A 12,800-nucleotide genomic window follows, 5' to 3' on the forward strand; every position below is an offset into this window, starting at 1 on the left:
TTTCTCTAATATGTCACATGGGCTCATCACTGGAAGATGAGGAGGCAATACGACCACACGCTCGCTGTCTGAGGGTGAAATGAACAACAGACGTGCAGTCACCAACCATTCACAGACTCGGAGAGACGCGATGTGACTGGTTATGCTCACGATGCCCATCTGTTATTTAATACTGATTTGCGGACTAAACAGCTGGCAGAGAAGTTTGTATTTTATGCAGTTATTCACAATATATTGCCATAACTGAAAGTTGAACTGTGTTGTTGGGGAACTGGTGTTATTTAACTAAAGAGTGGTAAATGAAATTTGGGCATACTGAAATTGTGCAGAGAGGACTGCCAACAGGTTTGACAGAGAAGACAAATGGGAGAAACAGTACATAGGGACCTTAGAGCAGGAGGTTACTTTATAAAGACAAGGAAGGCCCAGAATGGTACAACAGAGAAAGATCTAAGTTTGAGGAACTGAGCAAGCCAGGGTGTCTACAGCCTATTATCCACCAACCTTAAAAAATAAGAAAGAAAATGAGATTGGTTTCTATCTCTCTCCCAGATTTCTGCCCTCCCACTTTTCTGTTCTGAGAGGAGGGAATCTGGGCTGGAAAACCAAGAAGTTTATGCCAAGAGGAAAGGTTATGCAACACTGGGGTGGGGGTAAGAAAGCAGTGGTTGGCCAATAGGATAAATTAGAGGCCTTTGTCATATGGTGTCAAGAATTAGAGGAAAATAATAGGCCTGCGGAGAATACAATGGAGGTAGAGAGAGGTGCAGGTCAAGAAAAACATGCAAACATATTCAGATAACCTATCTAGCAACTCACATTACCACCAATAGTGATGTGTGCAGGTGAATTCAAGCTGGGCCATCTAGATGGAAGATTTGCTCCCTCTATGAAAGTAGAAGCCATGATCCCATCTCCCACTGTAGGTGCTAGTTAATTTTTGCAAAAGCACATTCAAACCACAAAGTGAGCAGCTGAGAACAGAGTTGAAAATTCAATGCCCAGGCTCAACTACCTCATTTTCTACAACTTTCCTAATAATACCTTTATCCACAGAACTCTAAACGTTCTTCACTTGAACCTCTCATATGACTCGTCTCACAATCTAGGACAGTTTCTGGTCTCTTAAGGCAGAGACTCTGTCTCGCTCATCTTGGCATGCCTCTACTTTGGATGCGGTATACTGATCAAGACCACAGTTTAGCAGGGGCTGGCCCTGTGGCCTAGGGGTTAAGTTCACACACTCCACTTCAGCGGCCTGGGTTTCGCCAGTTCGGATCGTCATCAAGCCATGCTGTGGCGGCACCCCACACTGAAGAAATAGAAGGACTTACAACTAGGATATACAACTATGTACTGGGGCTGTGGGGAGAAAAAAGAAAAAAGAGGAAGACTGGCAACAGATCTTAGCTCAGGTGCCAATCTCAAAAAAAACCAAAATCACCAATGGTCAATAATTTAAAAAGAAAAAAGAAGAGCACAGGTTAGTAAAGTCAAATGTGCACGGACTTAAACCCGAGCTCTGCTGTGTGAATTTGGGCAATCTGTTACTTAATTCTCTAAAATCTGTTTCCTGATTGTAAAATGGGGGCACCTCAAAGGGTTGTAGGCATTTAATGAGCAGGGTAGTTACAGCACTGAGCACAGAGCTTGGCACAACTAGACATTCAATAAGAAGCTATTTAATTTCTGTTTACTGAATGGATACACTCTGACATTTCTTCAAAGTCATTAGTTTTAATATGAAAATTATATTTAAGAGAGTTACTTGGGCACTTCCATGTAATACTCAGCAGCACCTTGATTTTTATAGCACCAATTTTGTGGGAATATGACGATACACATGCATCAGTTAATCCCCTTGAAAAAATTCTGAAGCTTTCTTAGAAGTTCATGCTTAATGTTTGGGTATTTGATTCAGTGAGCAACAAGAAGTAGAAGATAGTCACAGCCTTAACAAACCTGATAACAACTAAGTCCATAAACTACAAAGCACATAAAACTACAAAACCTCAATCAGCACCAGAAACTTAACCCACTGTCTACAAAGCACTGGCAGACGTATGCCCAGAAGACACACAAAAGCTAGCGGAGATATTAGGGAGTAGGGGGCCGTATTCTGGATAATGGCATTTCCAGCAGAAAACTTTTGATGTTTAATTAAGGAAAAAAAAACAACTACCACTATACTACAACCAGCAAGCTAACTACATTCAGTTAAATTATAACTTCACTGTGATTTAAAAAAAAAATTCTGCTCCCAAATCTCCAATGTGGGCCGCAAGAGCACGGTCAGCTTTAGAACTATTCCTTGGTTAGAAAAACACTGTAGAGCAAAAAAGAAATGACATCCAGTAAGGTCACTAATGTCACAATTCTCTCTGATCACTGCTACTGCCTTCTCCAATAAAGAGAACTTTTGTGCCTCTTCCATGAAAAGACCTCAAAACAATACAACCGACTTAGGTGACTAAGTTAGAAGCAACCCACATCTACACAATTATCCCACAAAACATTAAGCATTAATTACCCTAATTGTCAAGCCTCTGAACATTGTTAGTTCTGTACTTAAAATTTCCAGATTATTCCAAAAATAATTAAAACAAGATTCCACCTTCATGGTTAGCTGTTGCCCCCTAGGAACCGAAGCGACAGCATTACTCTGTGTATCTCTCACAATTCTGCCAGTCTGGGTTGGTGTCTATTTTTGGTAATAACGCCTCTTGCCAATTCCCACAGCACACTCCACTACAACCTTTCACAGCATTTTTAAAGGCTTATAAATACCTTCTTTTTCTAGTCTCCTTTAGGGCTATATTCTTGGGGGTAAAAGCTGAAAGTTCAGGGAAATGAATGACCTATTTACTCCACAAGTGCAGACTTGGCTGAACATTACTGGTGACTGAATCAAATGCTTAAAAAATTCAGAGAATGACAAAAATTAAATTTCAGCCAAAAAAATTAAGAACCCTATAACTTTGCTTCAGAGACTGAAAAGGAGAGCTAACATTTCATTTCTGAGATATTTTCAAGCAGTAATTTCTCAGATGCGGGTTGAGTCCATCACTGAAGTACCAATATTTCATTCAGCTCAGAGCTGGCATGAATCTTTGTCCTTCTTACATGCCATGTAAGAAACCACGCAAACTATAGTATCACACATCTGAATCTACTTAATAAACCACACATACACCTCCAACTTTACACGAGGCTCTCAGTAACGCAGAGTTTGGTAGGAGTGCCCAGCAGCTGCATGTGGCAAGTGCCCACTATTTCAGACTGGACGGTTCTACAGATGAGCGATTTTTTTTTTTTAAAGTACTTAAATATGACTGCCTTATTTACTGCTAGGTTCCTACCCCAAAACCAAGAGATTTTATAAACCTAAATTAATAATGGGTCAGCATTTTACAAGCACGCACGGTCTTTCCTCGTAGTTCCCCCTCCTGGCTTAGTTTAGCCCCTTATTCTTTTAAACCCTTAATCTCAGGGATAGTTTATTTCAATTTTCCCTTTCTTTTTAAGAAGATTCTCAATTCCTCGACAGTCATGGCTTGTCCACTCATTTCCAGTAATCTCAAGTCCTTGGTGAGGACGTATCCAGACAGAGAGGGCCATGTCTATTCTTCCTCCTGAGGAACACCTCCTGTCTTGGAACTTCAAGTAAACTTTTGCAAGCAACAAACATCAAACAGACAACAGAAAATGATGTTACCACCTCAAGTATCTTTCCCCTGTTGGCCCTGATATTCCATTGTGCTATCTTCTCTCCTGCATCCTTTCCACTGGGCACCTCTTTCCGTTTTCAATTAGCTTCTTTTTAACAGAGTAGCTCTTCCTCCACCTGACTCAGTGCACGGGCAGAGTGAGTTACAAATGGATCCCTCCACCCAGCTCTCCTGCCTTTCAGAATAAAGAACCACCCTCAACAAAACACAAACTCCAAAAAAGAAAAAGAACACACACTCAAATTCTGGAAAAAATGCAACTTGTTTATAAACCTTGATTCCTTTTCTCCAAAGGTACATCTATCAGAGCCTTCTTTCTTCTGTGGTTCTACATGGCTATTAAAAAATGCCTGAATCAGCAAGACTGCCCACCTACAGGAAGCCAAAACTAAAAACAAGAGAACAGACACCAGAAACTGCTTAATCACTGTCACTCTCATTTCAGGGGTAGTCAAGGTTCTATGATCAGGCACTTGGGCTTGCTTCCTACATATTCATTTTCTAAAATCTTTCTCTGCTTATAAACCGTGTTTTATTCACTGATCCTACAATTTCTCTAAGTCCAGCAAGCATTTTCTTAGAACCACCATTCATACACACCACCAAGAAACCACAATGTGAAGATCACCTCGCATCCCTCTATGGTTTATATTTCTAGCCCCACCTAATCGCTAGGCATGGAGACAGAGCCCTCTCACATTTCAGCAGCCTGATACTGCTCATGGCCTGTCCAATCTAAAACCCTTCTGTGGTCTAAACTAATAAAATATTTTTTCTCTCTTCCTCTGTGAAAAATTCTGTAACTTCCCCCTCTCTCTCTTTCTTATAACCATTCAGTTATTTTCCATTCCCTTATGGCATTCTACTGAGGCTTTGCAAACAGAACTACAAATTCTTCTAAGCAAGCTCTATGAGGCCCCTGGGCCTGCTCTCAGTGTTGAAAAAACCACGTTTCCAAGTCTGCAAGGTTGAAAGTCAGCTCGTAGACTGCTGCAAATCCACCAAGGTAATATTACTCTTTGAAACACCTTTAGGAAGGCAACCAACTGGCTTCCCCTAAAGACTGCACTTTCCTTCAAAATGCCAATAACTGGCACATAGCTACAAGGACAGTTTCTAGTTTTCTAATATTTCTCCATTCTTTTGTATTAAGTTATTGTTATTCTCTCGTTAACACTACTTATTTTTTGGCTTTGCCTCTACCTACCATATGAAGGAGGGGTCATGTTTCTTTTAAGTTCTCCTTCCAACTATTTCATTTATTGAATGCTTACAATGAAGTTAAACACTGTGCTAGGTTCCAAGAGGAATTCAAACAACAGATAAAGCAATCCAGACGAGAAGAAAAGTCTGTACACAAACTGAGAAATATAAGAGCAGGAACAAGAGTAGGCAGGGTCCTGACTAGATCTGCATATGTAATTAGCTGTTCCTCTGCCACTCCTCTCTGCCATATCACCCTTCTTTTCTGCCTTCTTCCCAGCGTCTCTTATTATTTGCAATTAACAGCTACCACTCCCCAGACTTCCCTCTCAGCTAGTCCTTCTGTGGCCTCCATCTGTATTTTTCCTTTGTTGGCCTCTGCCTCCTCAACTGCCCGGGCTGCCTGGGGGACTTACTGCAGCCTCTCACCTTCCTCTCTTCCCTCATGGGTGGTTCCACGATGCTGCCTCCCAGCACGTACAAATAGAAGATGCCACACAACTGAAAGATATTTCCCCCTTCTATCTAAACGAGAATTCCCCAAACTGATGTCCCACATTTTTCAACTTTTGCTACAAGGTGAGTAAAGTGAATTTTCTGTGCTTTGCACATCAAAGATGCTGAATAAATATCTGCTTTGCATCCACCAGTAATAGGCAAGAATTGGAAACGTTTGAATTGTTGTAATGGAGATTTCTATTAAGATTTCTATCATCCTCTAAACTTATGTTCTATAGAAATCCAATTCTATGGGTTTGAATAGGTGTTATGGGGGGAGGGAGAATAAGGATTCTTTGGTCAAATATGCATGGGAAACACTGGGTTTTACAAAGTTAAATGAGTCTCTTTACTGTAGGATTGCTGATGGCCCATCTAATGTGCTGAAGTGAATCTCTTGGAGGAGAGCATTAAGGGAATATCATGTGACTATCATATAACCTTTTGCCTCCATATCCTCTTCTCGCGGAGCACCTTCCAGGCCTCAACTCCTCCTCTGTAAAATGAGTACTTATTTCGTTGGGTTATTATGAGAACTGATTAAGTTAATGCATGTAAAATGCTTAGAACAATGCTAGGCACATAATAAGCACTCAAGAAGAGTTAACTATAATTACCACCACATGGCAATAGTCCCAGAAAAACTGAAATGAATAATTTTCACTGTAAGGTAATTTCCACTCTTACTATCAAGTGGATGAAACAAGTCCTCCCTTTGCCTAAAAGGCACTGCTTCAGGCTGCAAATAACAAAAACATTTACAGAAATAATTAATACATATCATATAGTTACCAGAAAGAAACTTAGATCTCACAGAAAGAGCACAAAGTTAAAAGTGTCTTATGAATGTCCTTCATTCTAAAGGAAAAGCCTTGAGTACTCTGAGGGCTGAGGCGGTCCTAATACTCAGCACGGTCTCTGATGCACAGTAAGCACTCAGTAGAAGTCTGATGAAAAACCTGAGAAATTAATGGATAAATGAGTATTACCTTGAATAACAACTCAAATATTATTTCTAAATCACTGTAAAACAACTGGGAGCCCCATCACATTTTTATATTCAGGCTCCCTCACTCTCCTTTGCAGATGTTTAATCATATAGGTGGAATACGAAAATAGAACAGCGGTTCCACATTTTGTGTGGAAGTGTTAAAGGTACTTGATTGAATTTAATTTCCCAGGTGCGTCACAATCTAAAATCTGCTAAAAAAACAAAAATCAAAACAACTATAAAAGTAATATGCATCTTGCACAATGGTACTGTTTAACTGACATGTATCTTTAAAGATACAGTACCTATCTACCTCATGTTCATAATTTAAACAGGAATTTATAATTTATGAATTTACACAGGAAACTCCCCCTACCTAGTCATCTGGGCTGGTTTTAGAACTCTGCAAAATTTTCAAAGAACTGAGAAAAAAATCAGAAACAGAAAACTAAGCTTCAAATAATTAAATGGGTTAGTGGAAGGAAAAAAACGTGCATTTTATAAAAATCAGCAAGGATCTTCCTATTTTTTTCTGGTAACAACGACCTCATATACTCCCAATTTTAAAATACCAGGATTCTAAGCCCATGCCCTCATAACATCACTGCTTCTATCACCCAGTTTCTTCCTTTTATGAGCTTTTCTTTTCTAAACAAATAACCCAGTAATCCTCGCATTAAAAAATTCTAAAACAAAGGTCAGCAAATTATGGCCAGGGGCCAAATATGGCTTGCTGCTTGTTTTCTACACCAGATGGCCAAAATGGCTTTTTACATTTTTAAAGGGTTGTAAAATAAAACAGAGAAGAATATGCAACAGACACTTCATGGCTTGCAAAGCCTAACATATTTACTATCTGGTCCTTTACAAAAAACTTCACTGACCCTGCTCTAGGCTATTATTTATCACAGCTTACTCAGTAATTTCAGATAATTCATATCAACGACAAGCTCAGTGAATCATTAAATTTTAAGCAGTATTTAGAATAGAACTCCTTCATAACAATGTTTGCTCTCTTCTTGCATACCACTTAGTTCCAATAACCAATTAATTTATTGTTCAGAAGCTGGCACAGAACCCTGCGCATTATGGAAGTTCAAATATCAAACTCAGACGGCCTGAACCACAGCACTTCAGTTATAAAGCGGGTCTACAGTGAGACACAGAAAACCCTTCTCTCTTATGGGAATTCAGACCAACTGATCAGTGAAGCAACTCTAACCATTTTCTCATACTGCACATCCCCCATATTTACTTAGCTAAAAGAAATAAAATAATTCTCCCTTGATTTCTCTGAAGTCTACCCCAGGTGAGAGATATACATATCTCAAAATCTCTAACATGTTTCTAATTAAATTTTTGTATAGAGACTTCTCTCAAAGTATTCAAAAGAAAACAAACTCAGTAACTCACTCCAGAGCTGGTCTCAGAACCCTGACTTTTAATGCTTCTAATATTCGATTTAACTCCACAAACGGTTCCTTCTGACTTGGGTCTACAGAAAGACCAGATTCCTGAAAGAACAGAAAGAGCTTCTGTTAGCAGCAATCAGGGCGAAGAGATAACAGTAAAAGCACATTCTAAATTATAAAATATGGGGCCAGCCATTAGAGAGAATTTCTTTTTAACACGTATTTCTATGGCAGAGACTAATGACTGAGCCCTAGTATCATTCTCTCCCCTTTTCCACAGTAGTAGGACTCCTAAATTTTAGCTGGGTACATAACCATATGGAATAAAGTTGAATAGGACTTTGTGAGATTTAAGCTCTGGCCAATGAAATAGAAGCGCGTACTCTGCCCCTTCTTGGAGTACCAAATGTGTAGCTGGAGTTCTGGCTACTATCCTGAGGACAGGGAACACTTTAGAAATAGAGCTACAAGGAGCCTAGGTCCGCAAGAGCTTCATGGAGCACAGCTTCCATACATGCTGCGGATGGCTTACGACCTTTTATTTCTGTGCAAGAGAAATAAACGTCACTTTTGTTTAAGCCACTGGTATTTTGGGTCTTTGTTACTTGTAAACAAACTTAATCCTGAATGACACAATTTACTTTAGGAAATTTATACAGACACACACATGAAATTCCTGTAAAGTACAGAGAAAGACCTGAGTTATCATTTATCTGAATTGTTTAAAAGAGACAGGGCTTAGATTAGAAGTTTGGTTTACAGATTGGTTTTAAATTATTTAATCCTTACAGTCCTTCATTTTTCTAAAGGGAAAATACAATGGTACATGGTGGCTTAGAACAGAGCTTGAAGACACATGAATTTGGGATTGAATCCTAATTCCTTCACTAAGAACCTATATGGCCTTGTGCAAGTTACTTCTCCAGACCTCAGATTCCTCATCTGTGAATGGGAGCAATAATTCCTACGTCATAAGACTGCAGTGAGGAATTACAGCAGGGCGTGGCTTGCGGTAAATACTCAATACGTGGCAGCTGCTACTATAATGACTATGTGCTATCGGTAAACTCTTCTGAGATCCCTAAGCTCATGACTAATAGAAATGAAAGAAAATGCTGCTCACCTGAAGGAAACTTTAGCTTGAAATTCATTTGCTAAATAAAATTCTACAAGTTGGGCCAGATCAGAAGAACAAACAGAAAGCTCTTTGTCCTTTTCTTCTCTGCTACACTAACCTTGCCTATCAAAGGAGGAAAAGGAGAACGTGGTATCACTTCTGACCCCTTGGTTGATGACCCGGGACCAATGCTACGGCGCAGGAAGAAGAAAAAGGCAATTGGAATAAGAAGTTCTAGGACTACAATTTTTTACTAATAAAACAAAAAGACTTCCTAGTTAAATGAGGTCAGCCCTGACAATAACAACAGTAAAAATCTATGCATGGCTAGAAGATGACTCAAAAACTCCAAGGAGCTCCCTTGTTTCTGCTTCCTCTTCTCACCGTGGACACAGTGTTACCTGGCAGAGCTCCTCAGCTACATCCAGCATTCCTTGTCGGAAGAAGTGCTCCACCATCACCTCATTGAGAAGCCTCTGACTGTCCGCTTGCCAGCAGCCATCTATTCCCACACTGCTAATGTCAGAGTCAAAATTCTGAAAAAGAAAATGAATCGTGAACAGTCTAGGATCCATCACTTTATATGGTTTTCACCCCACCTAACAGAAAGAATGGCCTTCATTTCACTGAGATACCCTCAATAAGTACCCAATTCAAGTTTATCTGTAGCCTACAACAGGAAGTAGTTTTTTCCATCACTCCTTTCTAAAACCTGTCACTCTCACTGATTATAGCTGCAAGAGTAAACATATTTTAGGAGGGCATTTTGGAAAAATATATAAATTTAATAATGATTTCTGTGAATAAACTGATTTCTAGGCATTATACTATAGCAATATTTTCAGAGATGTACAGTGATACTTGTAAAAGCATGCTCAATGTAGCAGTGTCTAGTAGGAAAACAGAAGGCCCATATGTGCAATACACGCTTAGTTAAATAATCATGGCACATCCCAACAACTGCAGAGCCAAGGTGGGGGTAGGGCTGGGGGTGGGAGAATGGCCAGGTGGTTAAGAGAGCAGGCTCTGCAGCCAATCAACCTGGGTTTAAATCCTGGTTCTCTTACTAGTTGTGTGATCTTGGCCAAATCAGTCAAGGACTTTGCAGCTCAGCTTCCTTATCTTAAGTTGAGAAATTAACAGCACCTCCCTGTTACAGGCTGAATTCCATCCTCTCAAAATTTCTATGTTGAAGTCCTAACTCCCAGTACAGTCAAGCATTGCTTAACGATGGGGATACCTTCTGGCAAACGCATTGTTATGACTTCATCATTGTGGGAACATCATAATGTGCACTCACACAAACCTGCATGGTACAGCCTACTACACACTTGGCTATATGGTATAGCGTATTGCTCCTAGGCTACAAACCTCTACAGCATGTTACTGTACTGAATACTGTAGGTAACTGTAACACATGGTAGTTGTGTAAACATATCTAAACATAGAAAAGGTACAATAAAAATATAAGGTATAAAAGATAAAAAATGGGACACCTGCACAGTGTACTTGCCATGAATGGAGCTTGCAGGACCGGAAATTGCTCCAGGTGAGTCAGTGGGTGAGTGGTGAGTGAACGTGGAGACCTAGGACATCACTATACACTAGTGTAGACTTTACACACACTGTACACCCAGGCGACACTAAATTTATTTTAAAAATTCTTCATTTTTCCATAATAAATTAACTTTAGCTTACTACTTTTTACTTTATAAACTTTTTAATTTTTTAAACTTTTTGACTCTTGTGTAATAACAGCTTAAAACACACATTGTACAACTATAAAAATATTTTGTTTTTAAATTAAAAAATTCTTTTTTACTTTTTAAACTTTTTTGTTAAAATTAAGACACAGACTCATGAGCCGAGGCCTACACAAGGTCAGGATCATCAATATCACTGTCTTCCACTTTCACATCTTGTCTTACTGCAAGGTCTTTGGGGGCAGTAACACACATGGAGCTGTTATCCCCTATGATGACAATGCCTTCTTCTGGAACACCTCCTGAAGGACCTGCCTCAGGCTCTTCTTGAGAAGGTGTCATTCTTCAGAAATATGTCCATGGTAGTTTCCTTGGCTTTTTTCTTTTTTCATCATAGATTTGCTTGTAAACAGATAATGCACCATGAACATTCCTCTGTATTAATGAAAACCTCTTGGTGTTGAGGTCCATATTTTTAAACTGTTTAAGGAGCCTGCTGAGGTTTGCAAAAGCTTCTGCTAAACCCCTTACTATGAATTTTCTTGGAGGTTATTCTTCTTTTACTTCTCCAGCAGGTTCCTTTTGTCTTGACTCTTCTTTAGCTGTGTGTTCCTGTTCCAGTTCCAACAACTCATTAGCCAATTCCTCAGGAACAGCCTCTGGGAGCTACTCAATGTCATCCTAATGCATACTAAGATTAACGTTGGTGTGTTTGCCACCTCAACCACAGCCTTGTGGATTTCTGAAACCTCCTCATACTTGGCAAATCCTTTGAAGTCATGGACAAACCTCTTGAGTGTCTTTTTCCAGATGCTATTCACATACTCCTTGGTGATACCATGCCAAGCCAAGCAAGGTTCTTGATGCATTCATAGATGTTGTAACCCTTCCAGAATTGCATCAGTATCTTCTCAGTGTCTTCCTCAGTTGCAGCAATGGCCTGGCAAAGGTCCTCCTCAGGTTGTAGGCCTCAAAAGCTGCTGTAACTCCTTGATTCGCTGGTTGGATCAAAGAGGTGGTGTCTGGAAGGAGAAACACTGCTCTGATATTGGGAGGAATATAATCAATAACAGGAGGATGTCTGGGAGAATTATCAACAATAAGCAAAATCTTGAAAGGTATGTTATTCTCCAAATGATATTTCTCCATTTCGCTGGCACAGCAGTTCAGGAGGCCACCTTGGAACAGGAGCTGGGTCATCCATGACTTCTTATTGCTCCTGTCTTACGCAGCAGCGCGTGTCTATTGACAGATGTGTTTGAAGGCTCTGGGGTTCTCACTGTGCCAGATCACAAATGGTTTCAATTTGTAGCCTGTAACACTGCCACCAAGCGAGACTTATCCTGTCCTTAAAAGACTTGAAATCTGCCAAACTTGGCCTCCTTATGAATGAAAGTCCTTTAAGGTATCCAATTCCAGAAAAAGAAGGTTTTATCCAAACTGGCAAGTAATTTTCCTCCACAATCAGCTTATCTAGAGTTTCCAAAAATTCTTCAGCTGCCTTCATATCAGCACACGCAGACTCACCACTCACTTTCACATCGTGTAATGAGCAATGATCCTTGAGTTGTTTAAACCACCCAGAGCTAGCAGTAAATCAACACTGTAGTCAGGTCCAGCCTTTTCTTTCAACATTGCAAACAAACTGTTGGCTTTGCCTGTGATCATCATGGTGCTGAGAGGGATACACTTCTGTGTCTGGTCTTCAATCCAAGTCATTAGAAGTTTCTCCATGTCTGATAGAGGCCCTTCTCAAAGTTTTGTCAGTCTCCTTGCCTTCAATGAAGCAGATCCTTTAACTGTTTCTGTCACTCTGTTCTTGTTCTTCAAGATCATAGGTATGGTGGAATGGGACATGTCTGAGTGGTGAGCAATAACCATCACTGATTTTCCACCTTTGTAATCCATCATCACTTTTAATTTCATTTCCACGTCAGTCAGTCAACGTGGCCTCTTACCGGAAACATTAACAGTGTATTTTGTATGCTTAGGGGCCATGATGAACAAAACAACATGAGATTAAAGCAAGCACAAGAAAAAATAATGCAATCAAGAGGCATGGTGAACACAAGATGTATAAGGCAGCTACGAGTGTAACACAGCACACTGCTTTACAGTAAACTTTTTTAGTAAGTAGAAAGAGTACAC

General features: G+C 39.9%; 1 protein-coding gene across 2 annotated transcripts in view; it reads right to left on the reverse strand.

The window, feature by feature from the left end:
* The window catches only part of RMND5A (required for meiotic nuclear division 5 homolog A), a 62,953-nt gene that overhangs the window by 15,028 nt on the left and 35,125 nt on the right, over positions 1–12,800 (reverse strand). For both annotated transcript variants that reach the window (XM_046660932.1, XM_046660931.1), the window contains exons 3-4: positions 9,351–9,485; positions 7,834–7,934 (exon numbers count right to left, since the gene is read on the reverse strand). In XM_046660932.1, the coding sequence (XP_046516888.1) occupies positions 7,834–7,934; positions 9,351–9,485 (236 nt within the window). The remainder of the gene's footprint in view (positions 1–7,833; positions 7,935–9,350; positions 9,486–12,800) is intronic.

This window comes from Equus quagga, chromosome 5 (assembly GCF_021613505.1).
Source record: "Equus quagga isolate Etosha38 chromosome 5, UCLA_HA_Equagga_1.0, whole genome shotgun sequence".
NCBI lineage: Eukaryota > Metazoa > Chordata > Mammalia > Perissodactyla > Equidae > Equus > Equus quagga.